General features: G+C 43.4%; 3 protein-coding genes across 5 annotated transcripts; 1 reads left to right on the top strand and 2 right to left on the bottom strand.

The window, feature by feature from the left end:
- Nucleotides 1-5,489: 5,489 nt before the first annotated feature.
- LOC118314032 (TBC1 domain family member 10A-like) lies at nt 5,490-15,847 on the bottom strand. The gene is made up of 9 exons (XM_035640114.2): nt 15,167-15,847; nt 13,705-13,804; nt 12,224-12,331; nt 11,836-11,942; nt 11,584-11,698; nt 10,975-11,040; nt 9,988-10,177; nt 9,759-9,913; nt 5,490-8,146 (listed from the first exon to the last, which is right to left on the bottom strand). Exons 1-9 carry the CDS (start codon nt 15,346-15,348, stop codon nt 7,634-7,636), a joined length of 1,536 nt encoding a protein of 511 aa, XP_035496007.2. The 5' UTR covers nt 15,349-15,847; the 3' UTR covers nt 5,490-7,633.
- A 271-nt stretch (nt 15,848-16,118) lies between these two features.
- On the bottom strand, nt 16,119-22,712 carry sf3a1 (splicing factor 3a, subunit 1). Of its 3 annotated transcripts, XM_047328909.1 has the most exons (16): nt 22,574-22,712; nt 22,370-22,458; nt 21,116-21,225; nt 20,828-21,032; nt 20,474-20,725; nt 20,304-20,378; nt 20,063-20,213; nt 19,780-19,976; nt 19,452-19,569; nt 19,048-19,355; nt 18,630-18,878; nt 18,211-18,406; nt 17,894-18,045; nt 16,766-16,867; nt 16,606-16,677; nt 16,119-16,505 (listed from the first exon to the last, which is right to left on the bottom strand). In XM_047328909.1, exons 2-16 carry the CDS (start codon nt 22,415-22,417, stop codon nt 16,404-16,406), a joined length of 2,337 nt encoding a protein of 778 aa, XP_047184865.1. In that variant the 5' UTR covers nt 22,418-22,458; nt 22,574-22,712; the 3' UTR covers nt 16,119-16,403. The 3 variants fall into 3 exon arrangements, with proteins under 3 accessions (XP_047184865.1, XP_035495372.1, XP_047184864.1); XM_035639479.1 differs by lacking the exon at nt 22,574-22,712 and having other exon boundaries at nt 22,370-22,567; XM_047328908.1 differs by lacking the exons at nt 22,370-22,458; nt 22,574-22,712 and adding an exon at nt 21,768-21,911.
- On the top strand, nt 22,598-26,429 carry ccdc157 (coiled-coil domain containing 157). The gene is made up of 10 exons (XM_035639480.2): nt 22,598-23,000; nt 23,091-23,241; nt 23,360-24,053; nt 24,145-24,222; nt 24,347-24,516; nt 24,634-24,810; nt 24,887-25,034; nt 25,195-25,334; nt 25,436-25,530; nt 25,626-26,429. The coding sequence occupies exons 1-10, from the start codon at nt 22,753-22,755 to the stop codon at nt 25,879-25,881; spliced, it is 2,157 nt and encodes a 718-aa protein (XP_035495373.1). The 5' UTR covers nt 22,598-22,752; the 3' UTR covers nt 25,882-26,429.
- Nucleotides 26,430-26,952: the final 523 nt, after the last annotated feature.

Consider the following 26,952-nt stretch of genomic DNA (forward strand, 5'->3'; position numbering starts at 1 on the left):
GTGGTGATGGAGACCCGTCTGTCCAGCTGTGCACTGACAGTTGGGGTCATCAGGAGGGACTTTACTACCGCATCTCACAAAAAAACCAAACAATGGCAGGAAGAGGGGAAGTCTTCAGGAGATGAGCCACACACAAACATCTTCAAGCAGGATTCAGTAGACTGGCGCTAAGGTTGGGGAGGGGGGGGGGGGTTAGTCCATCAATTTCCTGTTTTTACCTCCCAGCTAAGCGGTGACAAGGGCCTGCATGTGCCAACACCCCTAATGACTCAAAGCCTTTGAGCTGCTACTAACACAATCATTCAATTCTCTAATATATCCAGAATGGAAGTGGTGCAGACCACGCATCCCTGAGTGTATTAGCAACAACATTACCGGTGATGCCAGTGACTGTGTGTCTCTAGCTATGAACACAATGGTTTATTAAGAGCCTACTAACACAGAGGACATCCTCCCCATATGGCTGAGGGAGCCTGGCTCCAGTACTAATCTGCTCCCACTGTTTATAAAATAAACAGGCCCCAGAACACTAACCTACAGGCTGCCCAGGCCCCCCCCCCCCCCCCCCCCCCTCCTGCACCCTCTTCACTGCATCTGGCTGACCTTTGACCCGGACTGTTTGAACTGTGTTTCCTGTCCAGTGTGACGTGAATATGGCATACTGGCAAAATCTGCACTGTTGGCATTTTTCTTGCAGCGGATGAGTGGATTACCAACACATCCCCGTGGAGGTGGCCCATGTGGCAGCCGCCAACGCACACACAGGAGAACTTAGAGGGATATAACTTATGGGTTCATGAAGAAAAAAATTAAATACCCAAATAAAATATGTATACATTTAGACAAGGCTCTATTTAGCGGTGTAAAGTTACTTCTAATTGCAAAATCTTTGCCATTCAAAGGCAACAGCATATCCTTTCCAAAACAAGGCAGTTTTCACACAGACATCCCCACCAGACACCCCCGCCCCTTCTCCCTCGGAGCCCCAAGCCTGCTAGGACCACTGGTGGTGGAATGAGACGAGATAAGCCCACAGTCGGCCTCCATCAACACATGAGGCTTGCCAAAGTGAGTAGAGTTACAGACAGGCCCTCCTCTGGGGCTCAGTGGGAGTGGGAGCGGGCTGGGATGGGGCCGCTCAGACATGGGAGGCTGCTAATCTGCCCCCAGCCAGCCTGCTGATGCCCACCATCTGTTTCTGTAACTCATCACCCACCGGCCAGGAGCCTCCGCAGGCAAACACACGCGTAAACAAACATCCATAGAGAGAGCCATTTAACAGCTTATGCTCTACCTGGCTCTGTTAATTACTGATTATCAGCGCCACCCAAAAAGCAGAGGACCGGGGGCCAGCAGAGAGACGAAAGAGGGGGTAATGAGGCGCACGCTGTGAATTGGGGGCCCAGGAACTTCAGGTGGTTTCACTGTCCTCATTTCAGATGGAGTTGGTGACAGAAAAATCACAAAAATAGCTCAGTGAGAATACAAACTTGGAAAAAAAAAAAACTCAGACTGACAGGTTTAATTGCCACCAGCAGGGAAAGAAGACTGACTCAAGTCGACAGACTTCAGTGAGTGTCAGGAAAAATGTGGCTGCTGCTTATGCTCCATTTACTTGACAAGATTTCACAGCCATAATTGCGTAGGCCTCTGGCTCTCCTGAGCCCGGGGATGTAGAGGGGTTGAGAGGTCAGGAGGATGGGTGCGAGAGGAGCGGCTGGTGGGGGTGGGCGACTGAATGAAAAGCCTAAATCTCCCCAAAGGAGCATGACAGCCACACAGGTGTGCAGCAACTTACCCCCATGTAACCCCCCACACACCCGTCGTTCGGGGCTAAAATATCCCGTGGGCGTAGCAGCAGGCAGGTGATTAGCAGACGCAATTATTATGCCTCACTTAGCTTTTTACCATTCACCCGCATGTAGGAATCTCACTTTACAGAGACAGCCTCGTTGCTTCATGTGATTTGAACCCCTTCATCCAGTAACGGATGTAGTTTTTTGTATTTAAAAAAAAAAAACGTGCTACAGTGGTTGTCAGAGGAGGGGGTCTGTATTATTTCTTCCAGCTCAAGGAGGTGGTTATACATTTTTGGCAGAGCGGGGAAGAATCTTAAATTATTCTGTAGCCATGGTTATTATCTTATTTTACAATAATGTTGCAAAATTTACTCCTAAACATACCTGTTTTTAACTGAACCTCTTACAGTGAACACCCCTCAGCCTCTGCCCCAGTAGCTTGTTCAGTCAGAGTGGTAACAACTGTTCATTTAGTAATTCAAAGATAGACAGCCACAAACAAAATGCACCGTTTGTCAGTGTTGCATTTTCTCTCCAGCAAGGTGAGGGCCCAAACCAAATATTTCATATCCCAGAGAAAGGGCTTGCTTTCTTATAAAGTCAAACATATGGTTAGGCCCACCTCCCCTTCTGCACCCCAGTCATTTTCATGTCATCCTTGAGGCAGACTGGCCCGTCCACTGGGAGTAGCCGGAATGAGAACTGCGATGACATTTAAAGTACTCTGCTAAATGCACCCAAGAGAAATTTCTGGTGTTATTCTATGTTAAATTTACCTGCTAAGTATTTGCCATATATGTAGTCATCTGTAGACGACAAATGGAAACAACTTTGGTGCCAAGGCCCCATTTTCCAAGATACACAGTGCCTTCTGTAACCTGTGATGGAGTAGCTGAGCCCACAGGCACGGCTCCAGATTTAAAACATTAGCGGGCTATTGTAAGACTATTTAACAGTAGTCTCTGTATATGGGGATCAGAAATATCTCACAGGAGCCAGAGGATGGAGAATATTTACAAAGCTATGTCTGGAAATAGAGCTGCTATGTTTCCATCCAACTTACTGTACATGCTACACTGCAGAAATAAAGGTCTGGTATAGACAATTTGGTTTAAAGGTCCGCACGTGCGAAGGAACGCAGTCATTTAAGACTGGGAGAGCAAAAAATAAAAGTGAGGGCCTCTCCTTTAGCATGAGAGGTCCACAGAGAAAGAACAACACGGAGGTGATTCAATTATCCACCCTGACCCTCTCACAGGGATCCCCCTCTTAAAGCCTCTTGCAAAAAGACAAATGTTTTCTCTCAGTGCAATAAATAACATTTTATCCCCACTGCCACGGAAAAAGTTCACCTGCACAGACGATCACAATGTCTGCCCTCATATTTGTTACTGCAGCCTTTTAATTTGACCTGAGCCAACCTGTCATGCTCCATCAAACGTGGGAATCGGATACCTCAGGAACACAGGCGCCTTTGCTTTGCCTTAACACATTGAGCCTGGGAGCAGAAAGAAAGTCACCCGCATCACATGAATCAAGCACTGTGACGGGTCCGTTGGGTCTGGGATCACACGGAGGATCACAAGTCTCTCCTTTTACGGCTCCCTCTCCCATCTCTATTAGCTGGGGACGAGAGAGGCGGGATGGCGCTCCAAAAAGGCATATATTTCCGTTGATGAAGAGATAAATCAGATCATTTCTGGAGTTAGGAAGGGAGCACAGAGAGAGCCTTCTTGGTCGTCCCCCTTTGAGATGTAAATGCAACGGTGGCACTGAAAGAGGGCCAGGTGTCCGATGCAAAGAGGGAAAGCGTGACGGTGCATGCATTCCTCAGCGACCTAGACCATTAACTGTTGCTGTGCCTCATGTGGGCAAACATCAACAGATCCCATAATGGTCCACAATGGCCTTGGTGGAATGACATAATGGGTAAGTATGATGAATAGCTATTGACAGGCACTCCGTTCAGGTGGATACGGTATGAATCATATCTACGCGCACCTAGCCTACCTAAATTGACACTGACAATAAAAAAAGATAATTTTTTCGTCTATTTCCAAATCACCTGCAACTTGCTGCCTTCTCATTCAATCACCGCGCTGAGCCCCCGATGACCAGAGGTCAACAGCTGCAGCTCACACCTTGCCGGACGATTAGAGATGAGTTTACAGGCTTACAGAGGTCATCGAGGCAGCAGTTCACAATGAAGTCTTTTAAAGCCTGTGGCTACAACTTCAAATGTTCTATGCCTCGAGGTGCAGGAAGGAGGCATTGGCAGGTCAAACAGCAAATTAAGAAAGTAGTAGTTACCTGTCATTAGTCTAAACAAGGAGAGGGAGCAGGGTTTTTTCCTTCTCTGATAAGAAACGCCTCAGAGGAGAAAGGTCAAATGTGCAATGATTGGATAAACTCCTTTTTCATCTCCACGACGCTCAGACCGATAGACACCAGATAACGGACTTGATAAGATTTTGTACCATGGAGTCTGATTTGAGATGATAGATTTGAAAAACAGAAAATTTAGCCGGGTACATTGCGGGTGTGGGTGATGATTGTCAGCAAGACGTTATGGACTATTGGCAGACTGGACAGGACAGTGACTTGCTTTTGGAGAGCGACGTACTGGGACTGGGCTCGCTGCTTGGCATGTTAACTTCTGTAGAAGCAAAGAGGTGATAGAAGTAGAGGTCAAACAAGACATTGGCACTGCTTTCCACCACTGGAGACAGCACTTGGCAAGTAACCTGTAAATGTGGCAACAGAAAAATCTGCCTTCAACTATTCTTCACTGTATCGAGGACTTTAAAATCCTTCAATCGTGCATAGTGAACAACAAATGTTTGTTTAGCAGGACTAGTTTTGCAGCTTCTGGTATGATGTCATGCCTGTAACCTAAATGTAGCTGGAGCCAGAAAACCCACACAGAGGCATCAATTTAATGCTTTGGATTGCAGATAAATGCTAAAGCTGACATAAATAAACAGCACATATTGAAGAGGCAGAAAGCGATTTTTTAGAAAGTCTGTTTGTCTCTTTGTTGTTGATGTGATTTTACTGCTCTGGCTGGGCCACCAGCCCGCGACCTCGGGTGTGGGAGTCCAACGCACTAACCACTAGGCCAAAAGCGCCAGCACGTCTCTTAATGTGTCTACGAGTGATGATGGCATACCGCACTTGCATTGTTGTGTGGTGCGTTCCGGACCATTTTTTTGTTTTGCGATTTACAGAGCCTGTGCTGCGGCGAATAACCCGATTTTTTTCGGTGCAAAGACAATAGAGACAGCTTATGAAAGGTGAGGGAATATTTTGCTGATTTTTTCAAAGCGTGTATTGCTTTAGAATCGCTTATTGCCCCTTTAATAAGGCTAATTGATTAGAATACTTTACATTCAAAGTAGAGTAGTCATGTCATACATTTTTAGCTCTGGCATGTTTAAAAATGGGAGTAATGTAAATGTTACTTACGCAGAGCAACATTATTAAAATGTTGACCTTTCCTTCATGACTCCCACATTAAAAAACTCCTGCTTCATTTCAAGGTAATGACTCTGCTTCACCATCTGGTGGAGGACATGAGACATTGCATTGAAATGCAGTTGGCACCATGTGACAAAATATGGACATTTGCCAACTTTACACTAGTCAAAAATGTATAAATGAATTATTAAATAAAATGCAACAGGAACTCTGTAAGTTTGCCTTAAATAAAATTTTATTTGCAAAAGTTAAACTCGTGATGATGCATTTTCAGTGGCAGAAGTTCCCCCCAAATTCCGAATGAACAAGCATTTTCCCCCTAGTGTTACAAATGTTGATGCGAAATATACTGTCCGGGGACTGCAAATGATCAAGATGGCACCTCTGCAGTTTCTGTAACTGCTCAATAAAATATGGCATTATATGGTCCAAAATAGATGTCATTACAAAAGAATGTTATTTTACATGTCATTTCTAAAGAGCATTAAATTAAAACAGAATATCAGCAAAAATGTGTAAATGTGTGTAATACAAGCAACTAAAAACTATTGAGGCAAGTGACTGCTTGGACATTGAATTATCCTTTTGAATCCCATTGCTTTTTTAATAACTGACCTAACTTGCTTTTTTTGGGGGTGTTTATTAAGTATACACACAAACACATCCCAATGTGTACTTGTGCTTGTCAAAACTCCCTTTATCATTGTGATGAAAGTTAGAAAACAAACTTGAATCGTCAGGAAGTGGTTATCCAACATGTTTGGAAAAAACAACAACAAAAAGCCTCACAACCCCTGGATATCTCCCGATATCCCAAAAAAATAAGACAATTTTTCATGAGATAAATGCTACAAATACCCCAATTAATCTTGAAATCTTATGATCCCTCAACTGTGGTAATGGAATGAGTCTGGTCACAGGTAGCGGTCGAAGATCGTCTCAAAACAACAGTCTTGATTTGCTTTGGAAATTCTAGCACAAAAATAATATATACATATATAAACATACTACACAATAAGATCTGCTTGGCCCCTTAAATGGTTACTTGTCCAGTGGAAGATCAGCACCATTAGGATGATTTGAAATCACTCACTGCCCCAGTTGGGATAGGATACATGTACACAAATACATACATCATATATATATATATATATTTAAATTTGGCAAAAGACAGTTTTCTGACTTTTTGATTTTTTTAACAAGGCAGAAATGTGTCATACAAGGAGGAATGTGTTCTGCCCTGTTGCCCAGGTAACATGAATGACTGCTGCTTTAAAGTGCCTGGCACGCTGGTTATTATAGTTTACACAGAGTTCAACTGCATCAATTAAACGGACTCTGAAATAGGTGACCGTTTGAGCACTAGCAGGGCATGTACAAACCTAATGTTTGGACTGCTCTTTAAATAAATAGCGCTTGTAGAAAAAGGCTTGCATGAATTCGCTGTGGTGTGATTTCATTGCTTCAGTAAGATTGATTTCACTTCAAAAGTGTGAATATGACACAAGAAATGCACAAGTTTCCCAAGTGGATTAATACATGCAAGCTCAATCTCAGAAAAAAATATCTCCCATACTGAGTGAGTTCTTAAAGGAACCCCATCCCTGCTGTGATAACCTTAGCTCACAGGGAATGTTACAGGAAATAAGGCTGACAACTCTGCGACGGTGCCCTCTAGTGCACAAAACCCCTAATGAAAGATAATGGCTGAAGTTGTTGAAAAGCATTTCGTTTGTGTCCAGTGCTGCACAGCGCTACAGATGAACTTAATAGTGTTGAATTTGCCTTAAAATGTGAAGACAAACTGTAAAAAGCGGTGGCACCTCCTTGTTCTTGGAGTCCCATTTTAAATCACACTTTGTCTGAAGATGTGACTCTGCTCCCAAAAGTAACGTGACTCCTTTGTAAACAGGACGCTAAGACTTATGGTCTGAATAAAAGCATGAAGAGGAGGTAACATCCGCTTCGTGTGGAGACATGGTGTAAGCATCAAAGTAGTTTTACACAGCAAGGATGTTTTTGTACATCGATAATATCAAAAGGCATAGCCGTCTCTAAAAGGAATGAGAGAAAAAAAACTGTCCAACACTAGAATTATATTGATGCTGGGCAGTCCAGAGACCTCTAGACTCAGACAAAGCTGGCTGGTTCTTGGCTGAAGGGTGCTGGTGCTTCTTTTTCACACTCACTCACTCACTCTCACACACACTCACACACACACACACACACACACACACACACACACACACACACACACACACACACACACACACACACACACACACACACACACACACACACACACACACACACACACACACACACACACACACACACACACACACACACACACGGAGCTACAGGTATGTGTCTTGCTCTGTGCTGCTAAGGCTTTGTGAAGATTGCTGAAGAGGAGATTCCTTGGCAGGGGGGAGGTCTGAAGGAGGCGCTTGCTGCTGAAGAGGAGAGACTGTTTTAGTTTGTGGCATGATCTCGGGTGTCTCGTCCATGACTGGTGGTGGGGCAGGCGGATCCGAGGGTGGAGGTGGAGGTGTAGAGTCCCTAGCAAGAGGGTAAGGGTTGGGGATCTCCACAATGGGTGGGGATTTCTTCATGCTCCTTTTCTTCTTGCTCTTCCTTTCCCCCTTGCCCTTCTTCAGCTGCGGGGTGGGCGGAGGCACTTCTAGTACAATGGTGGGATTCTGCTGCAGATCCTGGCGCCTGGGCGGCTCAGCCAACATGATGAGCCGCGCGCCGTGCATCCTCGGTGGCGGCTTGAAGTTCAGCTCTCCGCGGTTCTTCTTCCAGCGCTTCAGCTGGGTGTGATGCTCTCTTTCCACGTCTCGTGCGGTCACCGGCACCTCCAGAATCTGCAATAGGAAAAGACGCATCAACGGGTCACAGCTGGAGTCATGTAGAACAGAGTCAGGGAAATGTGAAGCAACAAGATCAGGAAAATAGGTTCCTTCCATGTTTGGCCATTGTGCTAAAAATGTGAACTTTGTCAGTAAATGGCAAAGGGCCTTGGGGCTGCTGTGGATACACCCTCACTCACTGTCGAGACAGCCCTGTGTATAAGAAGACGTATTGTTTAAAATGGACAGACACTCACACACGAATCACTCACAGAAACCAGACACTGGCCAGCCAGCAATGTGGTCAATTTGTCTCTGTACCACTTTAATCCACTCTCTCCCAGACTCTGCTGTTCCCTCTGCTATATTTTCAACACTTATTGTTCTCTGTTAATTCCATATCCACAATGAGTGACACAACCCCCCCACTAGATCATTAAAGGATTAAGCCAGTGAAATACGACTTTTAGCAGCAACAACAACACTGTAATCTATTATCTCTACTTACGGTAGTTTTTGGCTGTTTAAGGTGATTAGCCATCCAAAACATCAAAAAAACATACTTAATATTCATAACATAAGCACTTAAATATGTGACAAGTCATTCAGAAAGAGAAGAACTAGATGTCATCACACTATCGGCCTCTACACACACACAACCAGAATTACAACTGATATAAGTTCAGGAGAGCTAGCATAGCAAAAATTCCAGCTAACTGCCGTGAAGATTGGTAAAATCGATATGTCCCATGTCATCCACAGCTTTCTACTGGTTCAGTGTCTGAGCCTCCATGTGAGATGCTTCAGTTGGTTAATGTATGTTTGTAAAACTTAATTTGGGACTGCGATCTTCTTGCCGCCCCAAGTAAAGCACACTCTCAGCATGGCTAGCAACACCATCATAGCTGTGCTGTGTGTCGTCCACAGGCTGTATAAAAATGAGATGCAGCCGTTGGTTTTTAACAGCACCATGGTGGGTCGGTGACGGGTGTGTTTGTGTACTTGGAAAGCACCACAGGGTGAAAATTAGCATGTCCACCCACAATGATAGTTACATCACTGGCAATCAGACCTAGCCCAGAGCCAACCTGATTTTATGTATGTGGAGCGAGTCAACAGTTTAGGAGGGAGAAAATCACATGCACCAAAATGCACACGCACTAAAATGAACGGGAGCCCAAACCAGTTACTTAAACAAAGAACAGAGGCTCGGATCATAACATCATATCTATGACATTCTCAGCTCACGATGCCATTACTCCACCATAACTTTACAAAAAAAATCAGTGCTGGCTGCTATATTACTGTTTAAAATACTGAGATAATATTTAATGAAAAACCTGCACCTGAAAAAAGTAATTTGGATTATATCGTCCATTAACTCGAATTCCAATTAAACTAAGGAAAAATGTCATGAGCAGGAAATTAGAAAATATATTTTTATGTGACCCCGCCCTTGACAGAGCATTTTTATTCAACTAATTCAACACCTGTTGCCGATGGTGACTGGGCATTTCAATCATGGACAATTAGGCCGAGGGAAGGCTTGCCAAAAAAAACACATGCATTCATGTTAAAGGGTCGTTTCTCTGGAGACTATGTCTTGTCACTGCTCCTTTGCTCTTACCTCTCGGACGAGGTAACCCTCCTGCATGTATCGAGGCTCTATGGCTCGGAGAAGCTCCATGGTCTCATACTGGCCCTGGCAGGCCTTCAGTTTCTCCCGGGTCCCTAGCATGCACTTCAGCAGCACCAAACCCACACGGAAGATTATCTTTACTCCTGAGAGAGGGAGAACAGCCAGGTGAGTTACACCACAGAGCACTGCAAGTATAGTACTACAAGTCATTCTTTACCATCACAGAGGAACATGTCCCAGACACGCAGCACGGAGGCCCAAGGCAGCGTTCGGGAAAAGGCACACATAAACCATTCAGTCATGTAGAGGATGGGGTCGATCTTGTGTTTTTCCAAATGTCGGAAAGCTAGTGGGGAGACGCGTCGCAGCAGAGCAAACAGGATCTCTCCATCTAACTGTATAGCTTCCTGAAAGAGACACAGGTAGGAAAGCATTATTGGAGTAATCAAAGGCTATTGTACTCTGCTATAGTCAGGGCAGAAACCTGATATGCATGGGGATGTTCATCCATAAAAAACAAAAACAAAAAAACAAGTCAAATGCGTCACATTGTTCCAAGTGTAAAATTGTTTCCCATTATATATAACCAGAGACGATATGGTAGATTACAAATCACAAATACAACCAAATATATAGGACTTTAATTAAAAAAATAAACATTTTTAACATAAAATGTAAACATGAATGCACATCTTTTCGTCATTGTTTATTATTTAAAATAAACGTTTTTATTTCAATGTATAACGGCAAACTTAGACGCTGATGATACAGTGAAAGGCTCATATCGGCCTATAAAATTGGCCATCTGACCATTTGTCACCGATAAATCTGTACTAGGACTCTAGTTTGTAGCTCATTGCTAAACTTTAATGGAGAAACAATACATCATGTGAAAAGAAAAGCAATAATAATGGACGGTAACCACATGGCAAAATGAAGTACACAATATAGTTGGGCAAATAAGTAACCCAAGGCTATGGTCTGACAATGCCTCACTGATTTCATCAGTAACTTATAACCACAGAATTCCTGTGTCTGCAAAAACAAAACTGCATTCCAGTTTCGCTGTAATCACAGAGACAGCCCAGCTAGTCAGTGTGGATTACTGTTCTTGTAACAGTGGCGTCAGATTAAGTGATATTCTCTCTGCATTCGCAAAACATGGTGAGCTCATCATTAATGCTCGCAAGTATTTCAGTCTCACCAGGCCAGGACTGTAGTAGCCAGGAAGATACTTCTCACAAATTTGGACCAGTCCCCAGAAGGCATCCTGTGGAAGCAAACACAGATGATGTTATGTAACACCAGGAATGTTGACTTTGATAATAAAACTGACTGAGCACTGAGCGTGGAATTGATTACATCAGTTCAAATTTTAAAGTAGTGATTTATTCTGCAGTATGTGGAATTTTTTCCAGGGATAAGTTTTATTTGAATACACAGTTTATCACTGTGAATCAGAAAATATACACAAAGACTTAAGTAACTATGGCTGCTTGATCCATTATTCAGTCCCCGGAGCAGCTCCAGGATTTATCTCCAGATGACATCATCTGTACAGTCTCTCCTGCTGTTCAGCTTAAAAATAGACTTGTCCAAGTTCACCAATTAAAACTGAGCAATACAAGATAACAAAAACGAGCATGTGATTTCTAGTTCAAAGAGCAAAACATAACAAGCCTTCAGAACTTTGTCTTTTAACACCGACATGGGCAGCCGTTAACTCCACAGTAAACACTGTGTGGTGACAGCAAATTTACACCAGTGGAGACACTTTATATGGTGTTTGTGGTGGAGGGAAAATATACAGTACCTCAGCAGGCATATGCATGAGTAACACAGCAGCAATTGGAGCCTGAGCCTGGCAGTATCCCTCCTCTGGCCTGTAGACAGTGTAGGCCTTGAGAACACGAAACAGGTCCTGCTGCCTGTGAAGAATCGAGATACAGATAGGTTATGGACAGTTAGGAGGATTAAAGATGAATCAGCTCAGGGAAATTAACTGCCGAACAGATCACAGTCATCAATCCCACTGTTTAAAGATGCGACTTGTCACACAGCTTACCCGTGTCCTCCCCGCGACACAAACATCTCATGGAAAGGAAACTGTCGATGGAGGTCTTTCTCAATCACATCAACCCATTTGGGTTCCCCCGGCTGGCTGTCCAGCTCCTGGCAAAACACATGGAGGAGATGGAGGATCTCTTTATTGCACAGTAACAGCACTGTAAAAGAACTGTATTTAATAATACTAAAAATGGCTTAAGTTTTATTATTAGCCATTGAACAACAGTTCATTTCCTACTGTAAATTGACCAATTTAAAAAGTGAACTGGTCACAAATCAGCAGGAATCTCAAAAGATGAAGTAACCCTGGTGAACAGTCACAGTTTCAAGTCAAATTCAGCGTAAAGAGAGCTGTAAGGAGGAAATGAAATGAGAAGCTCTCTGACCTGAAACTTCCCTTGGTTCTGCTCTCTCTTCACCTTACCCCCCGACAGGTAGAGCCATGCACGGCCTCGGAGGGCTGGAGGGATTCCTTTCTGGGACCGCAGCCTCACCTGAACCACAGGGCAAAAGGGGCTCAAGAAATAAATCAAGACACAAAAGGAACAAGTGTGACAAAGACTCGTCGCCAACCAAAAATGTCATTGTGTGAACTGGTATGCGAGTCCTGCCACTTGGTATTGGTTCCTCTTCTTGACATGTCACATTCAGTAACAACCACCACAAAGTTCTTGCTCCCTGACAAGTCCGCTTTCCTTGAATATTAACGTTGTTATTTAAGAAACTCTTATTATAGCCTCAATTGTACATGTTGTACATTTGTATAATATGTGATTTACTGTATAGTTTTAGTATAATCCCTTGGCCAAACAGTTATACAGCAGCAAGTTACACACCCCAGCTCACAGAACATCCCTCTTTTTTTAACAAGTTGTAGCTGATTCAGAACTTTACCTTTGCAGGGCCTCACATCTAACTTAAGTTATTTTTGAATTCATCTATACTGTAGAAGAAAGGAAGAAAACAGCCAAAGACCACTACATAATTTACATAAACACTACACACAGATGCTCACACACAATGGACAGCATTGACTTTAAATGAAACAGAAATATAGTGGCCTTAATGGACCGAAAGCATACTGTACAATATATAGTTATAGTGCACAGAGGTATGACACTTTACATTACTCATGTAAACGCAACTATAATCATTCATGCCCATTCAAGTCAATGTTTACCGAACAGATTGATCAGACTGGTCACTTTTGTTTGCTTTTTCTGATATGAAGCTGGCACATTTCCCCAAAGAGAGGACAATATCTCCTTTGAAGTTTGTGTAAAACAACACAGGCGCACATTGAGGGATTAGAAACTCTGACGTTCAGTGCATGACCTTTTGAGCCTACCTGCACAGCAGGCCAAAAACTACTTTCTGCTCAGTTCGCTGCTTTTCATTCTGAACAGTCGACTTGCACACGAGTATAGCTGTAGCATATACTCACAGCACCTTTATTACAGTCGTCTCAAAGGAAGTCTATACAGCCCCGCCCTGAATTTGAGACTGTCGATCTGTCACATGGTAGATGGTGCGATAGAGGGATCGGTCGCGTCCTGCCCTGCTGCTGATTCATAGAAATGACTGGAAGTTGCATTTCTGTGCTGAATCGCTGAGAGCGTTTCAGCAGAGAACCAGCTGGACAAGTGAAGCTGCAAAAGTATCGTCCTTGTGCAAACAAACCTTGCACTTGAGCAATGTAATTTACCTCGTCATATTCTGTGTAAACTGCTGTCTGGATAGTGGCAATGGCGGTAAAGCTCAGATGCCCGATTTATGAAAACCTTTACAATACCAAAACCTGCTCAGATCTGGCCAATACAAAACAAGCCACTTGTTTTGTGTTATTGAACGAAAACTTGGTGCTGACCTTGTCGAATCTCTTGATCATCCACTTGTCCCAGTGGTTGAGCATGTCCAGCCACTTCACCTCCCTTTGCCTGAGCACCTCTGTAGGCACATCCTGAGATCTGGAGACACAACAGAGAAAAGACGGGAAACAGATATTTCACATTTTGCCCTTTAACTGAACATTCTATTCGGAGTTTTCGGGGAGTAAGCATAGTACTGGGGGAAGAAAGTGTTTATATTTTTCAATGAGACCAGTTAGAAATAAACCTATATATACAAGAAAATATCCTCAGAAAGGCCCATCTCTCTGCATCAGATCAGTGTGTTGCCATCACTCGTTAGCAGTCAGTAAACTGTGCAGTGCATCGAAAATAACAACTACTGAGACTCGGAAGAGACTATAAAAGACCCAAACTCAGATGTAGCCCGCCGTCTCACAGAGCGGCAGTCAGGAGGATTAGTCTGCCTTGTGATGACATTTTTACTGCAAATCATAAACAGGCAACGTGAGGACTTCACATTTTATTCTCCAGCAGAAAAATAAAATGGAAGCAAGTATAACCTACAGTATGAATGAGGTCTGATGCTTCACTGAGATATGTGATTATCTCATCAGCACACGCCCGTAATTGTAGGGTTCAATTGTCTTCAAAGGGTGTTTTAAACATCAGACAGCCCTCTCTCTCTCTCCTTCTCTTTAAAAAAATGTTATGTTATATGTTGTGGATCAGTACAAAAATACGTTGTACTCTCGCTTCGAACTTCCAAAGACCTTAAACAGTTATGAGTTACTTCCACTGCCAAAATGCGGTGGGTTAAACTCTGTTTTGTTTTTTTGGACTACCTATAAAACTGTGATCCAAAAGAGGCCCCTGAGCAACGGGGGCACCGGAGATGTGGCTCCCAAGTCTGCCAAAACTCCAGAAAACAGTAGGGTCCCAGACAGCCAGAGCTTGGCACAACTTTCTCTCACTAATTCCACTAGTTTTAGCCCCCCCCCCGGTGAAAAGGGAAGAAAGGGAGGCCTTCTTGGGAAGAAGACTGCCTCAAGGATATGAATGAATCCATTCAAATGAAAACTAAAAAAAAAAAAAAAAAAAAAAAAAACAGGAGGAGAATAGCTTTTTGGATTTCGCCACAAAAAAAAACCTAAAAAAAAAAAAAAGGACTGCAGAAAATGGTACGAGGGGGACGAGGAACGACGTTTCGTGTAATCGGTCCAACTCTTCCATCGTGCGTGTCGCTGTAATAATATTTGCCATAGACGAACAGTGGGCATATGTAGAGACCCACTGTGCCACGCAGCTGGTCGAGGGCACCCAGGACAACAACACAACTTGCGATGTGTCACTCTAACCACGTTGGCCGCTTCGTCGCGAGCCTTCTCTCCACTTCGATCTCAGTTCGATAAACGGTGCGCCGGCCACATTGACACGGTCGAAATCACAGGCTGTTGATCGCGGCAGTTGGGGCAAACTTACGACGCCTCCGAGTACTGCTGCGCCCCACCGATGAATCCGTATTTGTCCGTTTGCCTGTCGCTGGCGAAGCCGTTGATCTCCGAGTCGGATCCCAGAGAGCTTTCGTCGTCTATGCGACTGCTGCTGACGGTCCGGATGCTCGTCGTGTCCGACGACTGGCGGCCGTTGTCTATCTTCGCCATGGCCGAGTGGAAGCTAGCTGGCTAGCCGGGGTAGCGAACGCCAAGCGAGCTTGTTGACAGCGCGAAGTCAAAAGCGCCCCTCTGCATATGTTGTCGGATCAAAAGGGCGTCGACGTCATGACTTCTCGACTGGACCGTCTCAATCTCCTGCAACGAATTTCTCCGTGAATGCTGTCGAGCACAGCGGCGCCAAGTGTCCGGCCACATCAGACGGGTTTAACTCGGCTAACTACGTTGACGCGAAGCGCTTTAGCAGACATAACACAAGCTAGCCAGTGGTGGGTTGCTAAAGCGGTTAGCCTTACGTCCGAAATAGTTTCTGTCACCCTTTTTTTTTTTTTAGCAAAATAACGGCGTTCTAATCCTTGTTTTCGTCACTAGTCATTGACTATTAGCTGTTTAACAAACTAATTTAGAACTCGCCGAACGCTCTGCTGTCATCCCGAGTGAGCTGCGCGCTCTGGGCCAGTGAGCGACCCAGTGTCGTCCTGCCCCTAGTGGTGGTCTGCGGAAGTAACTCCAATGTCTGGGGGAAAAAATAAACAGCACAACTCGCACTCCCGTCTTTCCAGCACTCCACTCCATAAATAACTCAGCGCGAGGCAAATTTCCTCGCAAACCACCAATTTAGTCTACACCAGCTATTTACCTAGTTACCCTGGGCTTTTTGTCCATTTGGTAGCCTGGGCATCAAGGCATGTGCCCTGTGTTAGATAATTGCATTAACCAGTTTCTAATCTAACACAAACATGAAACAACAAAAGCAGATCTAGATTTTTTAATTTTGTATTCCTTTATTTAGATTGGTGAACACTCTGGGACTCTCCAGTCACCAAATGTATATCAATTAAACTAATATTTGACCCCAATGCCTGCCAGCCAGAGTATACTTCTTTCAGCATTCTGAGTAAGACTTCACATTAAAAAACAAAATGCTCTCCATACAAAACTGCATGAAAAGTGCATTACTCCGATACAATATTCATTTAACTAAAATGGCGTGACAGGACTTTGTGACAAAACATCCACAAGCACAATATTTCTTGCCGCGCGAATCACTTCTTTCTTCCACCTCTCTCCTTCAGCGCCAAGTGAATGATGGAACCGTTGTTCATGTTGTAATAAGCAAGAGAGTTTGAATCCTTGATGAAAATGCCCTAAACACAACCAAAAAAATAGACAATATTATTTGATTAGTCATTTATATAATATATTTTTAATGCGCATGTTCAAACAAGGTTAAAAAGGTAAGTTTACCTCATATTGTAACTTCTGTTTTCCTGCTGCCATGCCTGTCGCTTCATGGATTTTGACTTTAATAACAGACACCTGTGGAGACATTGCATTTGCACATCCATAAGAATGCAGTATGTGCAATGGCATGAAAGAGAGAAACAACAAGCCAACGTTTGCAAACCTGGTCTGTGAGCGGCACAGTGAAATTCAGCACTTGGCCATTTAACTTCCATTCAGTCTTGTCCTGCATGTTGGGGACCTGTACTTTAACTGCCACAGGACCCTGGAGAGGAAAACATATCAAGTTAAGAAAGAGCAAATTACAGCAAGAACACAGTTAAAAATAATTAAGGGAACACTTGATCGTCACAGTATATCACCAAGTCAGTTAAACCTCAGGGATATCAATCTGTCCATTAAGCAAGCACAAGTGATCGGGAATCAATTTCAACTGCTTTGGTGCAAATGAAAGTAACAACAGGTGCAATTGAGAGCAAAACAACCCCCAAAAAGGGAATGGTTTTGCATGTGGTGGCCACAGACAATTGCTCTTTCCTTATCCTTCCTGATTGATTCTTCTCTAGTTTGGTGTTCTGCTTGTGTCCTTGTCACTACTGGCAGCATGAAGCGCTACCTGAAGCCCAATCAGGTTCAACAGTTAGTCCAGCTCCTCAAGGATGGCACATCCATAAGTGTGGTTGGAAGGTTTGCAGTTTCTCCAAGCACAGTCTCAAGAGCATGGAGGAGATACCAGGAGACCGGTTGTTACAAGGGGAGAGCTGGAAAGGGCATCAACCTAGCAGCAAGACCGGTATTCAATTCAAATCAATTAAATTTTATTAGTATAGCGCCATATCACAACGTACATTGTCTTCCGGGAACTATCTTAAGTCTACATTAGTCACGTGACGTGCAAGCATTTTGGACTTCGGTTGTTGCGACTCTCATTAGACGGCTCTGCCCCCTCCAATGAAGCCAGTCTGCTCTGATTTGCCAGCTGGCCCTCTTTGTTGTGATTGGTCAACTGCTTCCAGGGCATTAAGGAAGTGTTGGTCTCTGCTTGGCTACTTGGCTTTATATAGGCCAATAGTCGTGCCTTATGCACTTCTGCTACGAAACATTGGTCGGTCTACTGACGAGGGAGCTTCAGGAGCCGTTATTTCTGTCGGGGAGAGGAGGTCCCTTTAGCGTGGACTTTGTGCTTTTAACTTTGCAGACCTCCCATATTTTTGTTGCCACTGGTTGTAGATTGTGCCTCCAACGATTAGAAATAAATCAATGACATTGCTCAAACGCTGCTCTATCAAACCTTATTTCTGCGAAGGAACTCCTCCTCTGGAATAAGGTTGTCCTCCGTCTTCATCTTCTTGCTCATTGGCTCATCCTCATGAGGTGGGGGTGGGTGGGAAGGTGGTGCAGGAGCAGATGGTGGTTGAGGTACTGGAGGAGCTGGGACAAATGCTGGACGAAGAGGAAGAAGGTTAATTGAATTTAAAATGACAAATTAGGAGGCCTAGATACAATATGTTCACTTACAATTAAGCACAATACAGCAAGTTTTAATAAAAAAAACAACAACATATATTTTGAATGTCAATGACAGGTGTTGGTACACCTTCAACTCACTTGGAACAACCATGGGGGGTGGCCTCGGGGCCATGATGTGGGGTGCTGTTGGCGGCATGGGGACCACATTAATACGTGGAGCAGATAACATGGGAGGCATTGGTGTTAGAACTTGTCCTGGTGAAATGCGCACCACGGGAGGTCTTGGAATTACAGGTACCGCAGACAGGAGCGTGGTGCGCACTGGAGGTGCCATCTGTTTAACAAGCACAGTAGGGGATTCTTGTGATGTATGTTAAGGAATTTGACAAGACAGGCGATTTGTTTGAAAAAATATTAGAATGCCCCCTATTTTTACATCCATGTTTGAATGAATTTTCGAATAAAATAAAAAAAGACAGCCTTAATTTACTGACAACATGAATAAAAAATAAACCTTCTTTAATCGTTTTTCTTTTTTTTTTTAAATAGCAACTCACAGAGGAGGGTAGGCGAGGCACTGAAGTGATAGGAGGACTGGGTTTAGGCATATTGGCTGCAGAGGAGGGAATTGGAGGGTGGTGATGAATTTCATGAGGCTTGCTTGGGCCAATTTTCTCCTTTGTGTCATCCTCTCCAACCAGTCCTTTGGCCTTGTGAATGGCTTCGATCTGCTCTTGCAGGGTGATGTTGGCCTGTGCTGCCTGCTGGGTGCGAGCCATGCTTCCAGAGTGGCCATCCCAGGTAACCTAGTGGGGAAGAAAAACCACCGATGTTACGGACACCAAATCACTAAATTAATGAAAACACACCACGTCATGTGTAATCTTTGATTATCTGACTGTGCTGACTCAATTACATTCATCTTGGATATTCTCCTGGCCAAAAACTGTCATTTAAACCCATAACTGTTCTCACCTTCTCCTCTGGCTTCTGGATTTCTTCTTCACCGATCTTCTTTCCGATGGCTGTCTCTTCCACACCGAAGATATCAGTACGCCTCTCAGCCAGCTGTTTCAGGCTGCTCTCAATATCCAAACCAGGAGCATAGACTTCATCCTCGGTCTGCCTGTCTTTGATAATGCGGTCTCTTTGCTCCAGCCAGCGCGGATCCAGCAGACCAATACGCATGTGCTCTTGCATCTTACTGGCTTGAATCTTCTCACCAGTAATTGGTGAGATGAGGTACTCATCCGGAACTGCAACTGAGGTCTGAGGCTTGGAAGCTGGGAGGTAAAGATAATAGAAAGCATGAGATCAGCAAGTATAGTACATATTGATAGCTTTTTAGATGTTATCTTATCGAAGGAAGCGTGAGTTACCTTTGGGGTCATAATCTTTGCGAATAATAACCTGGTCTGGAGTTGGGGGCAGTGGGGGTGGCATAGGGTTGTCCGGTGGCAGTGGAGCCTTCATGCCATCATCGTCTTCATCAGATCCCTGAAAAAAGCAGGAGCAATAATTATGTTTTTACCAGCATATTCAAAATTGTATTTATGTTCAAGTATAGCATAAGTAAACAGGTTGTAAATTAAGTAAAATGGAAAATAATAACAAGTACAAGTATTCAAGTACACCAATAATTGTAACCTACATTGGTCTATTGATAGCTATCAAAGCATAGTGATGAATTACTTTGTGAGTTCTTACCTCGTCCATGTCCTGAACTTGTGTGTCTTGATCAGGTTGTGAGGGCTGGCCATTGTTCCGGTTGTCCCGTTCATCATCTTCATCCTCACTTTCAACCTCCATCTCCACCTCCTCACTCTCTCCATACTTCTCGTAGCGCTCCTGGATTAGAATGCGAGCGCCAAGCTCCTCGGGTGTGGTGGGTGGGGGGAAGTGGCCTGGGAAAACAGAGGTGTCAGTAAAGATCATTTATTCTAGCTACATTCAGGGATTTGCACATTTAAAGACATTGTGGTAATATTACCTTGTTCGTTGGGCTGGAAATCCACTGTTTCTACCACTACAAAGTCATGCCAGTCAATTTGGGCATATGCCACCCGTTCTTTCTCTCTTTCCTCCTCCTCTTTCTTTCTCTCGCGCTCCTGGAACTTTGCCCACTCAACACGGTACCTTACCTGTTGGTTAGCAGTATAACAGCTGATTAATATGGGCAAAATTGTACATAAATGTTTACTCTGAGAAACAGTCACAATTAAAGTGACTACCTGTTCCATGACCTCTCGTGGATTCTCAGCCTCTTTCTTCAGCTTGGTCAGGAGGCCTTTAGGAGGGATCAGTATCTAAAGATTGACAGACAAGACCAAGATACAGTTCAGCATCACCCCACAAATGTTGTGCAACAACATTATCAGAGAGCTACAGTTTGTCAGGTCACCTTAGTGTACTGCTCCACCAGTTTGGTGAAGTAGTTGAAAAGACTGTGCTGAGGTCGCAGAAAGTCAAACTGGTAGTTCCTCTGTTCTTTCTGCATGAGCTGAGTGAGAAACTGGCGGCCATTGCGAGCAACAAACTGGGCAGTGAGCTTGACAACATCCAGGTCAAATGCGGAGATTGACGGAGGATCAGCAATAAACTCAAACTCCGGAGGTGGTTCTTTAGGAATCACTGTCTCCTGAATCACCTGTGCCTGTTGATAAACATTACATATTGGTCATTCTGATCAAATACTACCAGTAATAATTGATGAAAAAAAAAGACGGAAGTAACAGACGGAAAAGCTATGTCTTACTTTTTGCGTAAGCTGCTGGGACTGCTGCATGGCCTGCAGCATAACCTTAGGCACTGCTGCAGATGGTTCCAGCGCTTTTCCCTCCTTGAATTCATTGACCTTGTGACGGTAGTATGCATGGTAGGGGTCATTTGGATTGAGGAAATTGAATTTGGGATTGTTGATCTCATTTTGACGAATTCTTGCTTCAAACTCAGGCCCATTCCTGTGAAATGACAAGAATTTAGCTATATCATAGACCAAAAATCCAGTTAAAAGATTATGCAGTTGACACATGGAGTTACCAACCTGGCAACAAAGCTGGCTGTCTTGTCAACAATGTTTCGAACCTCAGGAGGTGGATATATGATACCAACAATGGGTTTAGTGGCTGGGGTTTCTTCTGCTGGTGCTTCATTCTGTTGGAAAAAGTACATTACAGGACAAGCATTTCATTAAACAAATTAAACAATCAATGTATAACCATGTTTTAAAAAGAATAAATCACATCTATTGTCTCTGATTAACCAATTGCCCCCCCCCCCCGAAAAGTCAAATGAATTGTTATATATAATATATATATATGTTTTTTTGTTTGTTTTTTGTATTTTTATATATAATGCCAGGATGAGGTAATTTATGGTCACTTTCCATGTATACATTATTCCTCATTTCTTTATAAAAGATTGTGTATGAAACATGATTTGTGAAACCTAACCCTAACAAGCCCTAACCCCCCTAACCAGTAAACCTAGGGGAAACACTGAACACTTAACAAACGAAACATTCTTAAAACACAAACCTAGCCTCCTCCCAATCAGAGTACAGTTCTCAATGAGCTGCAGCATGATTCTCATCCAAACGACATGAGGAATAACACGTTATCAATGAGCAGCCGGGTGCTGCAGACAATTCAATAGGTTCACTAATATGTGCTGTAGTGTTACCAAAATCCCCTCACACATAAGTTGTCTTCTCTTGGTGAAGGGATTGTAGGAACACTTTGCAGTAGAACTTTCGAAATTGTGTAAATGGGCACTTTCCTCAATTTTGGACAATCTGTTCTCCGTCCACACTCAGTTTCAAACATGATATTTGATGTTATAATAAGTTTTCACGTTATAACGTGGGACAGCTTCCTGAAGCAGCTGTTTCCTCCATCACACCCCCTCCCCAACCACAGAACAGAGCACAGGTACTGTGATCCCGCACACACACATCAAAGATTTTGACACACACACACACACACACACACACACATCAAAGACTTTGATATACACACACACAGACAGACAGACAGACACAGCCTCACCCTCGAAAGCTGGGACACTACTCACGACGTTCTACCTCTGTAAAAACATTCCAATTTTGAAATGCAAATGTGAGCTATCTTAGCCAGTGTCTTCTTTCTTGAAAGAGGTGACGCGAAATAGTTTCATACCCGCGGATATACTGGTGATGAGAACATTCTGATAGTTTAAGTCAATTGTTCGTTAGTTTCCCCGCAGTAGCGCTGTGCTAGCTACAATGCTAACATTAGCTATCATGGAGGGATATCGTTACCTTATTGTTGGAATCCGGCTGGATGATCTGAACAGGCCCAGGCGGCATGGTTGCGTCTCTTTGTAACGCTGGAAGTTACCTGCAAACACCTGGCAGCGGGAAAAGGTTTATTTCTTTTTTTAGAGACACCTATTGCTTCAATATTACGTTAGGAACGCGTCTATATCAGCTTAGATCCCGAACTTGCTAAGGTCGGATACTTACTGCGTCGCGCTGCCGTTGACCTAATGGCGACGTATTACTTCCGGAAACACGCCGCAAAGCATTGTGGAACTTGCAGTACTTTTTTCTGTCGCGGTTCCCAAGGAGATTGGATGACAACAAGCTACTCCCACCCCTCGACCCTGTGATAGAAAGACGCAACACACGCTACCTTGTCAGACATGAGTGAGTTCCTGGGTAATCAGGACTGTATCGAAAGCCTCCGAAAAGACCTGGTTGACCTGCAGGGCGCCATTCTGGACGTCTTCTCTAGAACCGGACCGATCCGCGTCCCGTCCTGGAAGTTCCCCGATAAACTCTCCTGCAATCTGGACATGGTACCTCTGCTTGAGCAATATGACTTTGTGGATGGGGACGGTGCGTTCAACCAGCTCTCCCATATAGTCTTACTGGAGCTCGTGATTGACAGGTAATACAGGTATACTGCCCAACTTTATATCACATTCTTCTTCTTATAATAATAATAATAATCATTTTTGTTGTTTTTCTTCCTTACAAGACTACTGCTTCTTCTACAAAGCTTCAATTCTTACGTTGAGCAACTGAGGTGCAGCCACAGGAGAGAACAAACCAGGCAGAAACAATGCCTGTCAGTTGGACTTGTAGTCAGAAACTACTGGAGTAATTTAGTTAATTTTGCCAGCCTTACGGTAGGCATATATATTTTTTAAAATTTATGATAAGTTTAGTTTTAAAAAAGAATACCACAATTTTAACAGAGAACAGACAGATCTCATTGTTTTTTCAATGCTTTCTTTCTTCTTTTAGGAGACTTCCAAAGACATTAAAAGACAGACAAAACCAAAGACATTTGACCGCGATGAGACAGAGACAGTGTCGTATGCTTCCCCGCAGAAGAGCTCAAGGAGTGACAGCTGTTTATCTGCCGCGTCTTCATTGAGCTCCTTTCAGTTTTTGTCACAGAGCCATGGACCCTCTAGTCCTTCCCTCGGCACCCTGTGCTGTCCTAAAGCTGACAGCCACAATGTAGGCTGCCAGACATTTGAATCTTCCCTCATTCCTTGCAATGCCTGTTATCGGGTACAGTCTATTTTGAGAAAGACAGGAGATGCTTTGGTAGAACTGTTTCAGAGTGAGGGCCTGCCCTCCTCTCTGCAGCCGCTCTTAGCTGCTGTAGAGGACACCCTGGAGCTTGGACATATGACAGCAGGGGATGTCGCCCAGTGGTCCAACGAGCAGCTCAGGGACATGCGCCGGCTGGAAAAACATCTGCAAGAGGTGCGGGGTACAGTGCACCCTCTTAAAGATAAACTAGCAGCAGCAGAGACAGAGCGGGAGACATTCAGGTCTCAGTTGGAAAGTGCACGGAAAGAGTTCAAGCAGGAGCTGGAAAAACACCAGGCAACCATAGTCCAGCTGGAGTTTTCACTTTGGAACACACAGAGGTCCATGAAAGAAACAGAGCATCGGCTACAAGAGGAGCAACAACAACGCAAGAGAGGTCCACAAACTTACGGATAAATATTCTGAGAACTCAATGAGATCAGAGTTAGTTCTAAATTTTTACTATTGATCTATGTTTTTTGTGACAGAAACCTTATCCTTGGAGGAGAGTAATTCCAGACTGAAAGAAAACATAGTGTTGCAACAAGATACCTTACAAGAACTTGGTAAAGACATTTAAGGTTTTTCTTCCTCAAAAGTTTAATATTTTTGCAGAACTGTATGGCATACACTTGGCTCAGTTATATACATAGATTAACACATATGATGGATCATTTTCATTTGTGGTAGAATGTGAAAAGAATGCACTGCAGGAAAAAGTGAAGTCCTTGCACTTAGTGGAAGACACCTGTTGTAGACTACAACAAAAGATTCAGCAACTAGAGAGTCAGATCTCTGACAATAAACTCCTTCTTGACAAGGAGAATGCCAAGTACCACAGCGCTTGTCGTCAGCAAGAGGTTAGTGTCACAACAAACACCAGACTGGGAGATCTTGATGGTCTCAGTCAATAATCAGTCACGTAGCAGAAGCCAAATAGATTTAAAGAGGTGTTGTGGTTTTTTGTATGCATCCAGTCAATGCAGGCAAAGCAGACATCTTTGTTGGAGAGAGTGGATGCTCTTGACAAAGAGTGTGAAGAGCTCCAGAGGCAGTTGGTTGAAGGAGAGGAGAGACAGACCAACCTTCACAATGAGCTGCAACCGATGTCAGAGGAGAAGGAACAACTGCAGGCTCAGCTCACTCAGCAGCAGGTATATCAGAGCTCTTACACACAATAATACCCATTATGAATAGTTTCAAACCTTGGATGTCTTCTTTTCCCAACAGGACTTCTGTCTAGAGCTTCAAAATGATAAGCAGACGATGGAAACAAACGAAGAAGAGCTAAAGGAATATGTGCAAGCTTTAAAGGAGAGGGAGAGGCTTTTGGTTGCTTTCCCAGAGCTCAGCCCTCTAGCGAAGGCCCGACCACAGAGTAGGCAATTATTTAATCTTTAACTGTGTCCCATGTGATGTCCTAAAATAAGTAACCCGTGTTTCAACAATCCTGTATTTGGTCATTTGTTTTTGCCGACTACCTCTTTTTTGTGTGTAGTCTAGCCACGTTTAATGCTCAAATATTGTTCTTTTACAAGGTACAGGACATGTGCTTTTGGATATGGAGCAACAAATGCAGGCAAATGTCATTCGCATTAAAGTTCTGGAGCGGGAAAATTCTATGCTACACGGCAGCCTCGAGAAACTGAGGGAAAGAGCACAACACAATGCCAAAACGGTAGGATGGATGAAAATTTGCAATGTCGTGTAAAAGCCAAAAAAAAAGGGATGTAGATAACATACAACTGAAAATTATATTAAAACTATTTTCATCAATAGGAAGCCACGTGTGAGCAGGCGTGGAGCCCCCCTCTGCCCACCACACCAGTGGAAAATCAACAAAATCATGTGACACTAATGCAGAAAAGACCACCGTAAGAACTTGAGCAGCACTATACAGACATTTAAAAAAAAGATTAATCTTGATATTGCATCTCAATTGTTGCTTTATTTCTTCTTTGTTCCACAGGCAGAGCAGCAGTGCAGCACGCCTGAGATATAGTAACAGAAGGAAGGAAGCGAGAGGAGGTGAAAGGGGTCTGGAGTCAACCGGGTCAGAGGACCATGTGTCTGCACCGGCTGCCTCCGTGTCCTCCTCGCTAATTCACCTACAAACCCTCCACCTCAACAATCCACACTCCACTGTGGCTACAAGCCACAAAAAAACACACAGTGTCTCTCTGCGCTCTCACTCCAGAGGCTTGAATCATCACAAAAGAAAATGAAACCCACATTTTTGCAGTTGCAGAAATACAGCTATGTATAGGGATTGTTTGTTTGACAATTATGTGGTTAATATAAATAAGCAATATATATTGTATGTATGTATGCCTCTCTGTCTCTTTCTCTCTGTATGACAAGGAACACTGCGAAGATATTAGGTTTCTCGATACAGTATGTTATATTCTTCTCAAAAAAACCTGGATGTATATGCAACTGGGAAGCCTCCACAGCAGATGATTCTGTGTAGTATCTTCAAATATTACACGAACAATGTGTGGACAGTGGGAGGATTTAATGGAAACACTAGTGGCTGCAGCAGGTTACACATGATTCAAGCAGGGCAGAGTCTCCTCAGCAGAGAACACGGCAGCAGTGTTTGGGTTTTCATGTCCAGCTTTCAGACAGGTACATGCTGTCATTCACCTAGAAGTTCTGCATGTGTTTTTAATTCGCATCCTGAAGGGATTCTAACAAATAGTTGGTGAACTATGGACTGTAAACTCCCCTTAAGGGCGCTGTTGGAGTCAGGGAAAACAAGTATAAGAAATCATTAAGTGGGGTGTTTTTTTTCTCACATTTCCTCAAATAGTGATACCAGCGGGCATTTAAAGCACTTCATGTCAAGTTACCAAGTCAATATATTTATTGACAGCCTGTTAGGTTTGACATTCTTATAACAATCAGCAAGTGAAGAAAAAAGCTTCAATATAATATTTCAATGACAATTTTGGGGAAGCTTACATGAAACATTTGCTCCATCATAGGACCAGGTGTGGATCAGAAAACAATATAGCTAGATTTGTCAGACCTGGATAATAATATTAATGAGAATGTTTTAAAGCATACATTTATATATATACAGATCACAGAAGATCAGCAAAGCTCCCCTCCCCTTTATGTTTTTCTCTACTGTTACTGGTTTAATCAAAAGGATTGTGAATGACAGATGTGAGAATAGCTATCAAAATAGCAAATTAGGCTTTTATTTATTTTCTTCAGTAAGAATTTACCATTCACATTTTTAATAATAATCAATATCAAAAGTGAATGAATAGCCTTGTTTAATTTGCATG

This window comes from Scophthalmus maximus, chromosome 19, assembly GCF_022379125.1.
Source record: "Scophthalmus maximus strain ysfricsl-2021 chromosome 19, ASM2237912v1, whole genome shotgun sequence".
NCBI lineage: Eukaryota > Metazoa > Chordata > Actinopteri > Pleuronectiformes > Scophthalmidae > Scophthalmus > Scophthalmus maximus.